The 19,126-nt window shown below is 44.3% G+C and overlaps 1 protein-coding gene across 2 annotated transcripts in view; it reads right to left on the bottom strand.

Annotated features, from left to right (window-relative positions):
- Positions 1 to 19,126, bottom strand: part of Trappc9 (trafficking protein particle complex 9) — a 425,933-nt gene that overhangs the window by 151,120 nt on the left and 255,687 nt on the right. For both annotated transcript variants that reach the window (XM_026782638.1, XM_026782639.1), the window contains one exon: positions 13,039 to 13,181. In XM_026782638.1, coding sequence (XP_026638439.1) covers positions 13,039 to 13,181 — 143 coding nt within the window. The remainder of the gene's footprint in view (positions 1 to 13,038; positions 13,182 to 19,126) is intronic.

Here is a 19,126-nt window from a genome sequence, read left to right as displayed (position 1 = left end):
TTGGATGCTCACCTTACTAGACCTGGATGGAGGTGGGTGGTCCTTGAACTTCCCACAGGGCAGGGAACCCTGATTGCTCTTTGGGCTGATGAGGGAAGGGGACTTGATTGGGGGAGGGGGAGGGAAACGGGAGGCGGTGGCGGGGAGGAGGCAGAAATCTTTAATAAATAAATAAAAATTTTAAAAGAAGTGGTACATTAAAAAAAAAAAAAAGAACCTATCCTGGAACTTACTCTGTAGATCAGGCTAGCCTCAAACTCACAGAGATTCACCTGCCTCTGCCTCCAGGGTGTATCACCAATGCTGGGCTCAAACAGTTTTTTTGTAACTAAGCAAAGAAATTACACTGTGTGATTTCTTCTAGAAAACAGAAGTGGAAGAAATGTCACCAAGAACAATTTAGTGTAGTCCCTAACATAGATGCAGACAAAGCAAAGCACTCATAAATGCCCCGCGTGAAACTGCTCTTTATAAACCCTAAGTTTAGTTCCCAGCACCCACACAAGGTGGTTCCCAACCACCTGTAATGCTAGTCTCTTTGGGCATGTATGTGCACATACCTCCACACAGACACATATGAATAAGTAACACTAAAATCCTTTTGAAAAATACAAATCGAGTTTGTATCACAATCTGACAAATTATGAAGCTAGAGAGATAAGTCAGTGGTTAGGAGCACTTGCTGCTTTTCCAGAAGACTTGGGTTCGGTTCCCAGCATCCAAATGGTGGCTCACAACTGTCTGTAGCTTCAGTTTCAAAAGGATCTGACAGCCCCTTCTGACCTCCCTGGGTACCCAGGCATGCATGTGGTACATATAGATAAATGTAGCCACATACTTGTACATATATAAAAATAAGTAAATAAATCTTTGTAAAACATGTGACAAACTGGGTCACCTTTAAAAATATTTAACACACAGAAGTTCTGGGCAATAAAACAAATTAATAAAAAATTTTAAATATGGGGCAGAGAGATGGACTTATAGTTAAGAACATATTCTGCTCACCTAAGTTAGGCTCCTAGCACCCACATGGGGCAACTCACAACCACTATAATTCCAACTACAGGAGACGTGACACCCTCTTCTGAACTCCTTAAATACACTCATATACATACATACATACATATATACATACATACATACATACACACACACACTTAAAAATAATCTTCTAAAATTAAATATGATAAAATTACGTATAAGGCAGCACATGGCAAAAAAATAGCAAAAGCTCAATAAACATAAAGGATATTAAGCCTCACCCTCAGTTAACGATATTAAAGTTGTAAAACCAGTGAGAAGTTGCACACACTTCAAACCATTCATCTTTTCGTAAGAAAGAATGGTATTTTTAATGAGGCTGGCAAGTTGTATTCTCATACTCAGGGATGAATTGCAGAGGAAAATTCTGTAGTGTACACGAAAAATGCAGATTCTTTCAATCTGTCTCAGACACATTCTCCACCTGCACACAGACTTATGCACAGAAACGTTAGACACAAACAGCCAGCAGGGAAAGTCTAGCTCGGAGCAGAGGGGAGACTGTTGAAAAGCACACCCACATGTCTGATATGAAAGGGCAAACAACGTCGACCACACAGGTATCTGGCTGGCATAGAAGCAACGTCTTATTTTTACTTTTAGAACAGAAACGGGCACTGTGCATAGCGCCAGAGAAGTGGCACAGAGAAGCAAATGTCTGCAGAATGTCACCAGCGGGGGTCTCGGCGGGAGACACAACAGGTATGGGCTTCGCTTGCTCACCATACGTCCTGTAGACATGGATTTATGAAATGAGTCTGAATGGCTTCGGAAGGGAGCGAGACAGCTTTTTAAGTATAACATTCCCACGATTTTCAGCTGAGGACAGGCCAGGCTCAGCAATTCAGTGGCCCTTCCAGGGCAGGCCCTAGGTTCAAAGTCTAGGATTCTTCCTGCTTTTCCTCCACTGGGTCAAGATGCCTTGCCACAGGCAGTCATCTGCTGTGTCCTCATCATAGGCCAGGAATCCTGGGGATTTACGTAAGCAGTGAAAACAGAGGAAAGGACTGGCCTAGGATACATGGTCAGAGACTAAGAGCAAGAGGGGAAGATAGTGTCAACTTCTATACCTATGCCATGTATGCCAGGCTCTGCCTTAAATACCTGACATTCAGCTTTCTATCTTAACCCTCACAACAACCGTACCAGGAGCTGGGTTTATAAACAAACATCATCACAGAGCATGGGCAACATGAGGGCATCTCACTCCTACCTTGTCCCTCTTTTGCTATGCATGTTGGGAGAGGGGCATACATGCAACGTGCAAGTGTTTGCTATGTGCTTGTACCTGTGTGCAGGTGTACATATATGTCTGCAGGGGCCCTCAGATTTTCTTTGATTACTTTCTTATTTTCTTTGATTAATTTCTATCTTATTTTCCTTGAGGCAAGGTCTCCCATTCAAACCCAGGTCTTGCTAAGACAGCTGGCTTCTGGGTTCTCCCATCTCTACCTTCCAAAGCTGGGATTGCAGATGAACCAACACACACACCTGTCATCTATGTGCAAGCTGGGGTGCAAACCCTTGTCCTACTGCTTGCATGGCAAGTGCTCTCACTTCCTGCGACATCTCTCAAACCTTTTAATGCCACTGTTGATGTCCCTGGGCTCCATTGCCTTCTGCAGACTCCTCATGGCTCCTTCGTAAATGGGGCATCATGCAGTCACAAACAAGTGACAGGCTAGGAATGTCTCCTCCCTGTATCTTAGCAGGGCATAGTACTTTTTAATGTGTGTGTGTGTGTGTGTGTGTGTGTGTGTGTGTGTGTGTGTTATACATGAAGGTCAGGAAAACAATTGTAGGAGTTGCTTTTCGCCTATGGGAGTCTGGGTGTTCATTGCCCTTATCCACTGAGCCATCTCGCCAACTGAGAACAGAATATTTTGTAACTCAATCACATCACAGGAGGAACAACTGTCACCTCCTCCTGTATCTTGCCTAGTGCCCTCAGGACTCTGGGCTCTGGCTTTCCACTGCATAGCTTTCTCCAAATTCACAGAAGCCATTGCTATTCCTACTATTCGGACAGACAGTTTCATGGCCCAGCTTTCCCCATCAGTTCACATTGGGCTGCTCTTCTTTCTATGCCATGCACGTCCCATGTCCCCTCAGCATTACTTATCAATGATCCCACTGAATATTGCCTTTATTGGGTGAGCATTATGCTGGGTATGGCCAGCATACCTGCTGGTCAGGGTGCATGACCTCAGATAGCTAACATTAAGGTAGGAAGATGGACCATCAGCTAAGGCAGGTGACATCCTATGGAAGTTCCCAGGGCCAGCTGTGCATAGTAGATCTTCTTATAGGACTTACCCTCCCTTTTCCCAAAGAGCATGGCACACAAAAAAGAAACAAGGACTTCCAATGTTCATTTATCGATTTTGCACCAGGTACCATATTTCTTCACAAGTCATTTTTTAACATGTGATTTCATGACCACATAAGATCAATGCTATCATCTTTTGAAGATGAAATACAGATTTACTTCCAAATCCTAGTACTAAAATTCTAAAGTCTTACAAAATTTAAAATGAATCTTCAATTTGGAAAAGCACTAGCCTCATAAAGGTCTCTTCTGAAATGGCCTTAATGCCGTATCTGTGGGCATGGGGCCTCTGGGGAGCTGAGCGGCCCCTCCCCAACAGAACCCTTTTAAATGGCAGAGGGCAGGTGCAGTGGTGTCTTTAGAAGGATGGTTTCTGTTCACACAAAATACCTATACACCCTGCACCCAGCTCTGAGGACAGCATTTTCTACATAGCTCCAAATAGGGATGTCCAAGGTTGGATCATTTACTGTAACCATCTAGAAAGAAATTGTTCCTCGGGAGAGAGGGAGTCACAGCTGTTAGTCCCTAAGAACACTATCAGGCATCTTGGTGTAAAATGTGAATCTCAAAGGTGGGGTGAGGAAGGAGAGAGAGAGACAGGGAGGTGGGGGAGAGAGGGAGGGAAGAGGAATATTCTGCCCTCATCTTAATTGTTTTATGGCATTTAGGGAAAATGGTCCACTCGTCAATGATTTGATTCTCTTCTCTCCCTAGTGAGATGGATAGAGAAGACATGGTTTCTCAGTAAGGGACAGACAGACCAACCACAGATAGAAACTGCAACCTCTCATGAAGACATGTGCACAGCAGAAGGAATCAGAGCTAGGTCTCTGGACACCTGGCTCACACAAACATGGCCCATAGCCACAGTATGGTGTTGAGAGGCGCATGAAGACCCAAGCCTTCGTGTGCCGATGTGTATAACACATACAGAGCCATTGCACACTCCAGGGTGTGATGCCCACCTCCAAAGACATTCTGGCATAAGAACAGGATGCTGGATGTAACATACCCAGAATAAAGGACATTTCTCTTTCCCTTTTCCTTCCCAGAAAATGGTCGCATCAGACGGACTGTGGAAATGACCCTGGGGGAAAGAGTGCTTGGTGCACATGCGTGACAACCTGAGCTTGGATGTTTGGATTCCCTAGAACTCATAGAAAAATTAAAAGAAAAAATAATCTGGGCATGGCAATATTTACCTATAACCTCAGTGCTGGGGGACAGAGGCAGAAACAGGAGGAGTGGCTCACTGGGGCTTACTGGTTGCCAGCCTCATGTCAAGTTTAGTGAGAGACCCCGTCTCAAGGGGACAAGGTAGAGTGTGAAAGAGCGAGTACCTGACGTCCTCTTCTGACCACCAGACACACACACGGACACTCATGTCTGTATACATGCATGCACATACAACAAATACACACACAAAAACAAAACTATAGAGATGGCAGGGACAGAAACCCTGGCAATTCTGGGAGCAAATGACCCATGCACATTTGCAGCTGGGCTTTACAATACAATTGGCTTATGCCACAGTGATTTTTTGTGTGACATATCTGGTTTCTGTTTATACTAAAATCAGTCTAAACCTCCATGAAAGTTCTCACAAGCAGGTGGTCATTCAGCTATTCACACTGTAGCGGCTTTGAAGTATGAAAACCTAGATTCAACTGTCACCAGCAAGCTACAGGAGCCGAAGAAAAACATCCAACACCCGCCCGGCCTCATCTGTAGTCCAAGTGTGTTGAGAGGGGCCTGACTTTAAAAGTGAGATGTGGAGAACTTGAGCACCGCAGGATTCTGACAGAACAATCTTCACCTGTGAGCAAAAAGCAAGCAACGAATTCCTAACATGCTGAAGCACGCCACTTCAATAAACTGCTAATGCTGAGTGCCCAGATGCATGTTGATTCTGCTGCAGTCGCGAAGGAAAATAGAACATCAGCTTGGCTCCCATGCTGCCAGTCTTAAAACCTAGAGGGAGTCATCAATGCTTTGCACTTCCCAGGGTCCTCCCATGGGTTGGTCCAGCGTTGAACACCACAACATCCCATCTCTCATGATTAACTTTCCAGACATCGCACATAAAAATCAAGGGCCCTCTTTGGTTGCACACATAGTTTTATATCTGACCATTAAAAGTTTTAAAATCAAGGGACAACTTATATGGGATGAGAAACAAAGACGTAAAAGACTGATGAGTCCTTACACTATCTGAACCTCGGGACAGGACCCTACTAAGCACACAATAATTCACTGAGGTAGAAAGACCCTGGGGCTTCTGGAGTAACAGACAGAGATGGTCTGCCTAGAACTGAGGTCCTCTCTGGGAGAGGGAGCATCAGAAGCAAAGCCCAGGAAAACCAAGGTAAGAACAGACCCTCATACCTTCCCAGCCCACTTCCTCCTACCCGCCTCAGCCCACAGTCAGCCACTGTGCAAGGCTCTTGACCGCAGAGAGGGTGACACTGTCTGGAACTCTGTGCATCGTGTTCCAGAAGCTCCTTTTGTTTCTGAGCAGTGTCCCCCTGTGGGACTGCATCAAAGACGGCTCACCCATTCTCCTGCTCACAGGCGTTCCGAGTCATTTCCACACTGGAGTTATAGAAAGCAACGCTGTTACATAAATTCTTACATGAGAATTTTTTGGTACAGTTTTTTTTTAGTCCTCTAAAATAAACATGCAGAAATGAAAATGGCATCTCGCTGGGTAGGTATGTGTTTCAAAGCTCCCTGAAGAGCTGCTGGTCAACGTGAATGCCCACAAAATGTCCACAAATTCCAGTTCAACCCCAGCTTCACCAACACTGATTATCGATGTTAGCCATTCTGGGAGGTATACAGTTGTGCCTGATAATAGGTTTATTTTGTGTCCCTCTAGTAATAACACAGAACATGTTTCAGGTGACTGGGGGTCTGTTAAAAAAAAATACCTGTTCAAATGTTGCAGTATATTTTATGGTATGACTTTTTTTTTTTTTTTGGTGCGTGTAATTTTTTGTGATTTATTTACTTTATTTAGAAACAGAACTCAGGCATGCAACATGCCAGAGCATATACATGGAGGTCAGGGCACAGCTCTCAGGAGGATGTCTTGCCTCCTACCTTGTTGATGCAGTCTCTCTCTACAGTTCTGCTGCTGCGCTCTGTACTCCAGGCTACCTAACCTGAAAGCTTCCACCTCAACACAGGAGGGCTGAAATCACAGTGTGAGTCACAGCATCCAGCAACTTACTTGGCCCCCGAGGATCAAATTTAGGCAATCTGGCATCCATAGTATAAGGTTTTACCCATTGCACCACTTGGCTAGCTTGAGCATAAGGTTTCAATTTTCACAAAATTAATTATTCATCAACATTTTATTTTATAATTAGCAATTTCTGAATGGATCTAAGAAATCTCTCAAGTCAGGAAGCAGCTTTGCTACGTCTCCTCTGGGGAGAAAGAAAGGGCTTTGCAGTTCTCCATAAAATTGGCTTTGTAATCGGCTAAATCTACTTATGAACTGCCTACTTGGGTAGACTGATCTTAGTTCACATTGGGGCCAACAATTCTCTCTCTCTCTCTCTCTCTCTCTCTCTCTCTCTCTCTCTCTCTCTCTCTCTCGTCTTTTCAAGACAGGGTTTCTCTGTAGCTTTGAAGCCTATCCTGGAACTAGCTCTTGTAGACCAGACTGGCCTTGAACTCAAAGAGATCCACCTGCCTCTGCTTTCCAGTGCTGGGGTTAAAGGCGTGCGCCACCACCCGGCTCACTCTCTTGATTATTACATCTTTACATAAGTCTTAAAATCACATACCTCAGCACTCGGGAGGCAGAGGCAGGCGGATCTCTGTGAGTTCGAGACCAGCCTGGTCTACAGAGCTAGTTCCAGGACAGGCTCCAAAGCCACAGAGAAACCCTGTCTCGAAAAACCAAAAAAAAAAAAAAAAAAATCACATACCTAATTCCTCCAACTTTCTTCTTTTAGGTCAAGTAATGTTTCCTGCTCTGTTTAAAGATACTTTTCACAACAACTTGTTAGTTTCTGGTTTAAAATAACACTGTTAATAAATATTATCAGGATTTTAGCTAAGATTGCCTTGAGTGTATAGTCAATAAGAAACTGGAATCTCAGTGAAAACCAGCTCTTTTGAGTATCCAGCGAACATCATTCACCAGGTATTCATGTCCCTTCCCCGTGTCTCGACACCTTCTAGAAAGAGGTCACATTTTTACAACTTTATTCCTGTGAGTTGTGTTTTGGCTTGATTGAAACATTATTTTCAAATTTCCAGTTGTTGCTAATACACAGGAAGATAGCCAACCATGTGTGCTGTGCAGTAGCAGACATGTGGATGACGACAGGTTTTTGGTTTTTTGGGGTTTTTTTGTTTATTTGTTTGTTTGTTTGTTTGTTTGTTTGGTTGGTTGGTTGGTTGGTTGGTTGGTTGGTTTTTTACTATCGATTTCTAACATTTAGGGTCTTTAACTATATTTTACTTTTTTAAATCTATTGCTCTGGGTATGATTACAAGGAATATAACAGAGAGCTCACAGCAGACGCGTTTGCCCGGCTCCTGTTCATGGAGAAATTGCTCAGACTTGCCTGCAGCAACAGTAACCACACACTCTCTACCCAGGAACTTTCTCATGCTGAGGAACTTTCAGAAACACTAGTTCACAGAGTTCCCAGCTAAGTTCAGAGAAGAATTTTGTCCAAGGATGCCCTTCGCCAATTGTCAGGTTTCTTCCCTTTGTTTTATCAATGGGCTAAATTCCAATGGTAGATTTTTCACTGCTTAAACTAAATGCACTTTTAGGATAAACAGGAAATGTTAGTACGCTATTATGGCTTACATATGGTTGAAATGAACTTGTATTTTGTTTTTCAAGTCAGCCTTTGAATACTTACGGCTGCTGGCCTTGAGTTTTCCTGTGATGTGGTGTTTCTGGAAAGCAGCAGCATGGTGAGGTTGGGGTCAGGAGGGACTCCTACCTGCCTGCTTTCTAAATGGGTTATATCATTCTATAGTTTTATTTATATAAGCATTAGTACGTGGTAATTAAGAAAACATTAAAACCTTGGAGGATTTTGAAATCTCTAAGTTTATAATTTCTATGAATACATTAGGATAAACTTTTCTGTAAAATGTCATTATTTCAGGACTTGGTAAGATGCAAAATAATGTATTGTTTTTTTAATATACTGAGAAATGATGTCAGCTTGAATAAATACGAATGATGTTTCTTACTCAATTTCATTTGGTATATAATCATGTGCCATAATCTACAAACATCATAGGCAAAGAAAAACCCTTTGTGATCACTGAGCTCACAAATAACAATTTCTCCTTGCTGTGGGATATTATTTTAACTGGGCAAAGATGTGTTACATTTCTTTATGCTGCAAAAGATTACTTCAACTGTGTACAGGCGTGTTACTTTAATTTCTGCTGAATTTGTTTAACAATGTAAGCATGCGTGTTTAATTATACAAAGGTATGTTGCATCTGTTTCGTCTTGCCTGCCTAAGACACCTGATTGGTCTAATAAAACGCTGAAAGGCCAATAGCTAGGCAGGAGAAAGGAGAGGTGGGGCTAGAAAGCAGAGAGAATAAACAGAAGGAGAACTCTGGGCTCAAGAGAGAAGAAAGAATGAGAGAAGGAGGAGAGAACAAAGGAGATGCCAGGGAGCCAGTCACATAGTAAGAAGGAAAGACAGACATATAAAATAAAGAAAGGTAAATAGCCCAGAGGCAAAATGTAGAGAAAGAAAAACTGGATAATTTAAGTTAGAAAAGCTGGCTAGAAATAAGCTAACCTAAGGCCAGGCATTTGTAAATAAGAATAAGTCTCCATATCTTTATTTGGGAGTTGGGTGGAGGCCCCCTACAAAAGAAAAAGCCTGCTACATCTTCTTCATTTTTCCTTTAGAACTTTTAGTCTTCCATACTTTGAAACCATTAACAGAAAATTATAGAAATAAGTAATTCGAGGTAGGCTACCCCAATACCCACCCTCATCCACCAGGCCTTGTAAGCTATAAGCTCCATCCTGGCCCCAAAGTCACCCATCCTGCAACCTCAGGGGAACTCTGAAACACACCTTGCTACAATATAGAGAGGACCAAGAGGGGAGTGACGAGCCCCCCAGCAGGACACCTTACTCTTTAGGTTCTCCATTGTGGGGCAAAACCCTGGGCCTCTCCCCAACCTGCCTCAGCTTCTCTAGTCAGCCAGCAGGAGAGTTTCCTGGAGAGAGAACCAAGAGAGAGGAACTCTAAAGCAAAAGCTGTGACTGCACAGAGTGGACCAAGAGAGCGACCAGGAGAGCAGGCTAAGAGAGACCTCAGTGGCTCCCTGAGACACGGACACTGATTGACAGGACAGAACAGAACAAGAACAATTCCCAAAGATGCAGACAGCCACTGCAAGGATTGGGCCAAGATGCAAAGACACTGCTGGCACCAATTGAAGAAAAAGATGAGTTACAGGCATCAATGCAAGAATTCATCCAAAAACCTAAAAGACAACATGGTCACACAAGAACCCAGTGGTCACACAACAGGAAGACTTGATCATCCTAACCCAAAAGCAGCAGAAGAAAACCATTTTAAATGTACCTTGATAAAGCTTGCCTTCTTAAAAGCTTGAACTACTTCCTGGAGGCATCATCTGGGGCCACAGAATACTTCTTCGTGAGAACTTTCTAATTGAGAGTGTCTATTCACAAGCTCTACTTCTTCTGGGTCAATTTTTGAACTTTGTCTGCTTTCCTCCCTCGAAACATTGATCCACTCTGCCCAAGTTGTTAAATGCACTGGGCTATGGGTCTCTACCGTATCCTCTTACATTTCCAAATATAGCATATACAAAACCCACAGAAGGCCGCATCTTCCATTGCTTCTACTAGCAATGTGTGTTTTCTCTCTTTCCCCCTCATTGCCCTAGTTATGATTAATTTTATTATTAATCTTTTTGAAGTATCAGCTTTTGGTTCCATTGACTCTGCAAACTGTTTCACACCCCATTTTACTGACATGCTTTCTTCTCTACAATTTCTTCTGGGAGTACTGAACTCTTCTTTGTGTGATGCAGAAGCCACTCCAGCGATGCCAAGCCACTCATTTCTAATATAAGCATTCACTCTTCCATAAACACAATTAGGTGTAGCTGGTTAACAAAAATGACTAGGTTGGCTATGGTTTTCCTGTGGGTTTTGTATACTTAAATAATATCCAAACAGTCAGGTAGGTATACCATGGGGTTGTCTGCTTCTCTCCTTTGTGTGCCAGTTTTGGTTTGAAATTATGTTTTTATGTGTATTTATATTTAGAACTGTAATGAGAATTCAATTTTTCAATCATTACAAATTTTCCCATCTCTTTCTCTTGCAAGCCCAAATGTTTAATATTAATAATAAGTTCATACCAACCTCCTATATATTAGGGTTTACATACACTGGGCATATGTGATGCTGGTTTCTGGCAAGGGGCATACAGTTAGTGTCTTGTCATATGGAGTCTGACAAGTTCTACTTTCACTGCAGTACAGAATCTGTCTGCACTGGGGCAATGTTGGACACAAACAAGTAAGTCTGTACTATCTACATCCTTTTTCAGCCACTCATTCCTTGTTCTCCTCTTCCTCCCCACTCCCAGCCCAGAGGGAGCTCAGGTCTTTTCTATTTATTCACATATCTGATGCTCCACTGCTCTATCACTCCTGTGTGTACATCCACGTTCCCATCCCAGGCTAATTCAATGTAACAAGCTCCCAACAGGCTGGTGAAGATGAAGAAGTTGCTCTGCCTGCCCCTTTTTCAAAGAAGCTGTAGGATGCACCTGGCATTTGGGGGTGCTGGCTGGAAACAAGGCAGAAGTGCTCCCAGGAATCAGACACACAATGTGTTAGAAAAAACACGTGTGAGGAAAGCATGGGACTCTCAGAGAAATACATACGCACTCACACATGTACACACGCACATGCGCACATGCATGCACATATGGAAATACACTTCTCTAGGGAAATCTACAGGAAGTCAAAGAGATCTTAAAGTCAAGCAGACGTTTTTCAAAGGATTACATAAAAGAAAGGTAGTTTAATAAAAAAGGACACTTTTAGGGAAAAGATGCAGTTGAAGCCCCCAAGAGTGAACTGCCTTGACACAAGCTCAGGCTGTAAAGGTGTGAGTGGCCACACTGGAAATCAGAACTCAGTAGGGACATGGGGAGAAGCAGGACTAGAGCCAACTAGTCAACCCCTTAAGGGGCTAAGGATACACAGTATCCAACATAATCTAGAGAGAGTGAAATTCCATCCCAGGATTTTGAGATCAGTTAGACTTAGAGATAATGGAAAAGGAAGATCAGAAGTGAACTCTTAAACCCAAGAACTAGACAAAGAAATACACAGGCCGAAAGAAGAGAAGATGAAGGCTACAGGTTGGCAACAAAGACCCAAGTGGTGCTTCAGGCAACAGCCAATGCTTCCAAGTCTATTTCAACCTTAAGTTTCCATTCACAGCTACAGGGGCCATGATGTAGCAGCTACATATCAATGAGGCACAAAAGAGAATCCATGGCGACCTGTGCCACCTCTGAGAAGTCTTGATGCAGTGGCAGTGAGAGAAGAGAAAGGGCAGGAAAGGCAGACACGATGCAGCAGAGTCACATGCAGAAGGCTTGGCACACCCTAATGCTGGCTGTCAACATGCTGGCCAAATCTGCCTCGGGGGCAGGAACTTTAAAGCTTTATACAAATTCAAGTAGAAGCCACCTTGGCAGTGAGGACTGGAAAAGTGATAGGTGATGAAACGGGAAGCTAAACGACCCAGATAAACCACTAATTCTTGCCGAAGCCGTTCTTCAGTGGCCAGGGGTAAGTGAACTCGATCCGTTCAAATGGATTTTTCTGTCATCATTATGATGAACACCATACCTCTATTTTACCCTATAGAACACACGAGAGGAATAAATAGCACAGGTCAGAGTGTTGTTTGTGAGGTCCAAAGACTGACAGGTGAGCATTAGTCACGGTGGCTATTCTGCTCAGTTAAGCATACACATGCTGACCTGGTCCACCAGTCTGGTGGAGCTCAGTGGAGGTGGGTCCCCACTCTCCAGGGGCTGCACATAGAAACTATTCCAAGGGCTCCTGGGAGGAATTGATGCCACTTCCACACTACAAGAATGAAATGAGGAACTGTCACCTTCCACCAAAGAGAAAACCAATGGCCCTTCTCACCACAGGTGACCCTGAAGTGGACAAACCCACCCTTCCCTTTCTCAGGAAGATCAGGCCTGGATGAGCTGGTGACGGAGAGGGTTACCTTGAAGGAAATGATTGTCTATGCAGAACGAGCTGACACTGTGCTGAGCTAGAAGGTCCTTGTGGTGCTGGACAGTGAGTCCTGGGACAAAACCTTCATCGCACAAGCTGCAGGAGCATCACAGAGAACAAGGCTGGGTTCCTCAAGGAGTACCAATTATAAGCAAATCACTATGCAAAGCCCCCATTGAAGAAGAGGCAGTCAGATCAGAGCAGAGCACCATAGGGATTACCAGCACAGCATCCCTGCTGCCCACTAACATCAAGGACCACTGTCCTGCCAGAGGCATGGCTTTGCTGGGCAGTGAGACAGGATAACCATTATCACAAGACACACACCCTCCCAGCCTAGTTACCTGGTTGCCGGAAGTGTGCTGACTCTGGTGAAAAACACAGACGGCTCAACTTCCACATGCAGTCCCAGAGACAGGTTCCTGTAATACCCTTCCACATGGCCTGGGCCTCCAGAGTACTTGAAGTTCAGGACGGCTTCCAGAGTCTAAAAAGTTAAGACAAATACCAAATCAGTACCCACAAGTAGATGAGATTTCATGCTGGGAAGCAGGCTGCACCTAGGGAGAGTCTCAAGACCCTCACACATGAGAGGATCAAACAATTACCCCAGTTCACACCGTACATCTGGTACCACTCTTCCTGTGCTACCAAAAGTCTGAACAGTCCTCGGTGGTGCATTCAGGTAGAAGGGGCTCCAATATGCACTCTGTTTAGGTACTGCATTTGACAGAGAAAATACACTGGGTACACACCAGCAGATGGCTGGGAAGGGCAGCATCCATGCAGCAGGTAGAAGGCGACTTCTACTCCCAGGCTCACAGTGACTGAGAGATCAGAGGGAAGCACAACAGAGGCCCTTCCAAAAATACCAGGGCAGTGCCACCATGCCAGAAACGGGACGTGGGATGAAGAGGTGGCAGGTGCCATCCAAATGGACAAGAAGGTACCAGTACAAAGATGGTGGGTGGCTAAAGTTCAGTAGGACACCAGTGGTCCACACTCTCCCCTCCTAGGCTCTTCCGGACCTTCCCTATTGAGTGTACATAAGAAGGATGGCAGGAGAGTAGCAGGGTTGACCCTGTCTCCCTTGGTGACACAAGAACATAACACATTCGGATACCATACAGGGGAGGAAAGACATGGAAACTCCAGTCCCAAAGTCCTGCGGGACCCCTCAAGAGGAACAGCTGTTACCAGCCCCCACCCATGGCCCTGCACACAGGTAGAGAAATATCGAGGACAGGGGACATGCATTATAGAAAAGATGGCACCTTCTACATCCTGTGTCTGTCTCCTACCCATCCCCACTCCCCCCACCCTGCTCAGTACAAGGTGACTCTGCAGGGATCTGTAGCCTGTGGGACATAGTGTAGCCATGGTAACAAGAAACCTTGGCCCAGTTAACTCCTGACTAAAATGATAGAGCCTTCCACAGCAGTGTTCTCAAACAGGTGTTGACAGCAGGGGCCCTTGGGGCAAATCCAGCCACCACCTGATTCTGCGGGTCTGCAAGCAGAGAACTTCACTGTATTTCTTACAGGGAATAAGTCGAAAAACAAAACAGAAACAGAGCAGTCTCTGCAATGGAGACTTCCTGTAGCTGGCCAAGTCAGAAACATTTATTATACAATCTTTTCCATTCAGACTTTGCAGATATTATAGGCTGGATATTATATGGCTCATCAGCTGAGAGTCTGTGTTGTCTTTCAGAAAACCTGAGTTCTGCTTCCAGCACCCACATCTGGTGACTCACATCTGCCTGTAACTCCAGCTCCAGGGAATCCTGGGAATCCCCTGTGGGCTCCTCAGATGGCTCCACTCACATACGCAAACCCACACAGACACACAGAATTATGAACAAAAACTTAGCAGAAAGAACTGCTAGAGGAAAGCATGGAGGTGAATCTCCACACCTCTCAGACATAACCCAGGAGCACAGGAGGCAGACCAGAACATAACAGCATGGTGCCAGGGCCCCAGGAGGTGAACAACAGGATGCAAGGCCAATAACATCCCCTGACACATGTCCACACTGTGTCAAAGAAGAACAGAGAAGGTTCCCAGCACACCTGGCTCTAACCACCATCCTGAAGCACTTTCCAGAAGCAGCAACGAAAACAGAAGTCGAGCAATGGAGCTGCTGTGCTGGAATCTCCAAGCAGAGCTGAAGTACTAGAGTCAGGGCTCACTGCTCCCTAGCAAGTATGACAGGGAGTCGTGTTTCCAAGAGGTTAAAGTGAGGTGCCTACCTTCGGCCCTTGTCTTAGGATTACTACTTCTGTGAAGAAACATCATGACCAGAGCAATGTGAGGACGGAAAAAGTTTATGTGGCTTGCACTTCCACATCATAGTCCATCAGTAATGGAAGTCAAGACAGGAACTCAAACTGGGAAGGAACCTGGAAGCTGGTGTTGATGCAGAGGCCATGAAGGGTGCTCCTTACTGGATTGCTCTTCATGGTCTGCTCAGCCAGCTTTCTATAGAGCCCCGGCCCACCCTGCCCAGGGGTGGACCCACCCACAATGGACTGGCCCCTCTCACATTCAATCTCTAATTAAGAAAAAATGCCTTACAGGCATATCTATAGCCATTTTATTGAGGCATTTTCTCAGTGGAGGCTCCCTCCTCTCCAGTGACTCTAGCTCCTGTCAAGTTGAAAAAAAAAAAATTAACCAGCACAGCCCTCGTCCCTCAGATTCCACGGTTACCTGGCAAGGTGTGTCTGGCCTGCACTGACTGCTTCTGCTAACCTATTTAGTTGCAATGAGGAGGCAGCCATAGCTACTGGGTTTTTTAAAACTCAAAGGGAACTTTGGGATCTCAGCCCAGTGTTCTGCTGTGGACCTCTGCATCTGCTTCCATCAGTCACTGGATGAAGGTACATTTAAGATAGTCATAAATCTGACTACAGGGCAAGGCCAGTTAAGGCGCCCTTTCTACTATTGCTTAGGATCTTAGTTGGGGTCATCCTTGTGGATTCCTGGGAATTTCTCCAGTGTCAGGTTTCTTGCAAGCCCTATAAATGGTGCCCTTAATCAAGGCAGCTCTTTCCTTGCTCTCTCTCTCTGTCCTTTTCCCATCTGAAACATCCCGTTCCCTCTTTCTGACCACCCACGGCAACCCACACCTCTTCTTTACTAACAAAGAACTTGGTCAAACAGGTGTTTTTCTAAACTTAACACTCATACTTGAGACTCACTGAAGCCCCAGCTTCTCCTTCTGCTCCCATTAGCCCGAAGCACAGACCCATCAACTCTAAAGAGCTACTGGTTTCTTGCAAACATGTCCTAGACCCTGTGAAATCACACATGATACCTTTTGTCAATTCTGAGTATAACTGACTCTAACTAGCTAATGAAATCTCCCAGCTATCCCTTGAGTACAAGGATCTGGGCTTGGTTGAGGTGAACATGGCCTATGATCTCAGGAAGCACAGTTAGTGCTGAGTGCATGGACATAGCAACAAATCTGTAGGCGGACAAACGAGTCAAGCTATCAACCAGCAGGAAGGTGGCTCCTTGCTTCAACCACAGGCACAGTGTTCAAGGAAAGAGTCTCTGGAGGCCTTGAAAAACAAGGGTCATGACACACAAGCCCAACTTAAAAACCTCCTCCAGAGAGGACTGTAGGAGAGAAATCACCCAGGGGTGAACAAAAGGTGCAAAGGAAGATAACTGTCAACTCCAGGGAACAAGAAAGAAATAGCCAATACTCCAATTTTCTTGGAATTGGCTGTTTCTTTACTCTGCAGAGAACCAAAGAAAAAATATAATTAATGGGGGAGGACCATTTAAGTTATAAAAGTCAAGCACAGAAAGGGTTTGGTGAAATTGAGTATTGCTGCCTTCCCTCCTAATGATTAAAAGGAGAAAAAAGAAATAAAAAGCAGCTTTGGCCTGGTGAAATTAGAATATTTTAATGAAACCATAAAGCGGGCTGACAGGCAAAAGGCACAGGATGTACAGAGCCAAGGGAAGCCAGCACTGAGCTGTCCTTCCTGGACACTATATGATCCATATGAGGACAGAGCACCATCTCAGTACTCAGTTTGAGAGAAGTCTTACAGAAGGCTGCAATGAGCAAGGAATTAAAGAAATATTTGTTTTCAAAGCACAGTACAACTGACTTTTCAGGCTAATATAAGGATCTCTAAATGGCAACTTTTTCTTGAGCACCTGTATATGAAAAACACTAAACTGGGTGGTCTGTGCCCACTGCTATAGTGGGGAAGGTGCTGTCTACACAGGCAGGTATCTTAGTTTCCTCCCCTGCTGCTGTGACAAGACACCCTGACCAAGGCAACTTGAAGGAGGAATAGCTTGGCTCACAACTCCATGTCACAGTCCATCACTAAGGGCATCAAGGCAGCAGGAACTTGAAGCTGCTAGTCACATCCACAATCAAGAGGAGAGCTGCTATGGGACAACGGTCTTGTACCCTATAAAGATTTGTTACTTGTATTTTCATAAAACGCTGATTGGCCCGTAGCCAGGCAGGAAGTATAGGCAGGGAAAGCAAAACATGAGAATTCTGGAAAGAGGATAGGCTCAGTCTGCAGTTGTCAGTCAGACACACAGGGAGCAAGATGAGACTGCCTTGCTGATAAAAGGTACCAAGCCACGTAGCTTACATGGACAAGAGTTATGGGTTAATATAAGTTATAAGAATTAATAAGAAGCTTGAGCCAACCAGTTTATAATTAATGTAGACCTCTGTGTGTTTCTTTGGGACTAAACAGCTGTGGGATTAGGCAGGACAAAAACCTCTGTCAACAGACAGCAGGATAAAAGGATGCATGCATGCCTCTGATCAGCTCACTTTCTCCAGGCTTAGAGTTCGGAATCCCCTGCTCAAGGAATGGTGCCACCCACAGTGGATGAGGTCTTTACTCATCAATTAATACAATTGAGATAATTCTTCACAGGCACACTTTACAGGCCAACCCAATTGAGACAATCTCTCATTGAGACTCTCTGGCCAAATGATTCTAGATTGTTCAAGCTGACAAAACTAGCCATCACAGCAAGGTTCTGTGTAGTTAGGGGTTCTGCATAGCATGGCCCGAAGACTCAACACAGAGCTATCTAACTAGTCATTCTACCCTCCCCCTGGCCCCACCAATCAAGGAAATCACTCATAAGAATATTCAATTCACCCATCTACCATTCACTTGTTGACATGGACGGATGTCCACTATGGGCAGAAGCCATGACAGTAAGGAAGGTAGGTGACACACTGTTGCCCTGAAGATACTCAAGTTAAGTAATTGAGCCCAGACACTTCTGAAATAAGCTGTTACCTGCACTGCCAAAGCTAAGTGTCACGATATGTGAAACCTCTGGTGGCCAAAAACAAGATGCAAAGGAACAAGAGGTTAAGAAAGAGGACAAAAAAAAAACAATTCTTAAATTAAAATCAATAATCCAACCCCAGCCTCCCCCTCCAAAACAACAACAACAACAAGAGAATCAACTGCAACTTCTTAAAACTATCAAGAAAGGTAACATCCTTCTCAGGCTAGTCAAGGAAAAAGGAAGCAAAATTCCAATGTCAATAATAAAAGTGAGCCTCAGATCCCACAGAGGGCAAAGGAATTGAAAGGAAGACAAACTCTGGGCCAACACTGACAGTAATTTATGCCCAGTGAGCACTCCTTCCCAAACAGAATCAAAGAGAAGCAGAACTTCATGATGATCAGGGGCTGAGCTCACATGAAAAACATCTTCTAAAAGAAGCCTGATATGCAGCTGTTCACCCAGAACATTCTATCAAACATCAGGCTTAGAAAAATGTCACTTTCATACATGTTTGAGAAAAAAGGATGGAGAAGGCCAGCAGGGTGAATCAGTAGATGAACACATTTGATATCAAAGTTTGACAACCTGAGTTTGATCCACAGAGTTCACAGAAGAAGAGAACTAACTCCTTTAAGTTGCCCTTTGACATTCACCTGCATGCTGTAGCACACGCACACAATTCATTCATTCACACACACACACACACACACACACACACACACTTTGTAAAACGGTCCCAATTTTTATCAGAGCAGTATTACTCAAATGTTGAAGCCAGAAAGTTTATAAGAAAACCACTTTAAGGCTAGTATTTTTCATAAATTTAACTGTAAAAGTTCCTAACAAAGTACTAATGAATCAACATTTAAATTATATAAAATGAATCATACATCATGACCACATGAGTCTCATCTCAGCAACACAAGGATGGCTTAATCGCTGAGCATCAACTTGTGACCATCTCTCACTGTAGTTAACAATTTGTCAACAGAAAGGAAAAGTATGCCACTCGATCAACAGCAAAAGCAGATACAACATTCAAAACCCATTTATAGCCGGGCGGTGGTGGCGCACGCCTTTAATCCCAGCACTCGGGGGGCAGAGGCAGGCGGATCTCTGTGAGTTCGAGAC

Source organism: Microtus ochrogaster, chromosome 15 (assembly GCF_000317375.1).
Source record: "Microtus ochrogaster isolate Prairie Vole_2 chromosome 15, MicOch1.0, whole genome shotgun sequence".
NCBI lineage: Eukaryota > Metazoa > Chordata > Mammalia > Rodentia > Cricetidae > Microtus > Microtus ochrogaster.
Note: the sequence above shows the minus strand (reverse complement) of the source record. Positions and strands in the feature narration are given on the sequence as shown.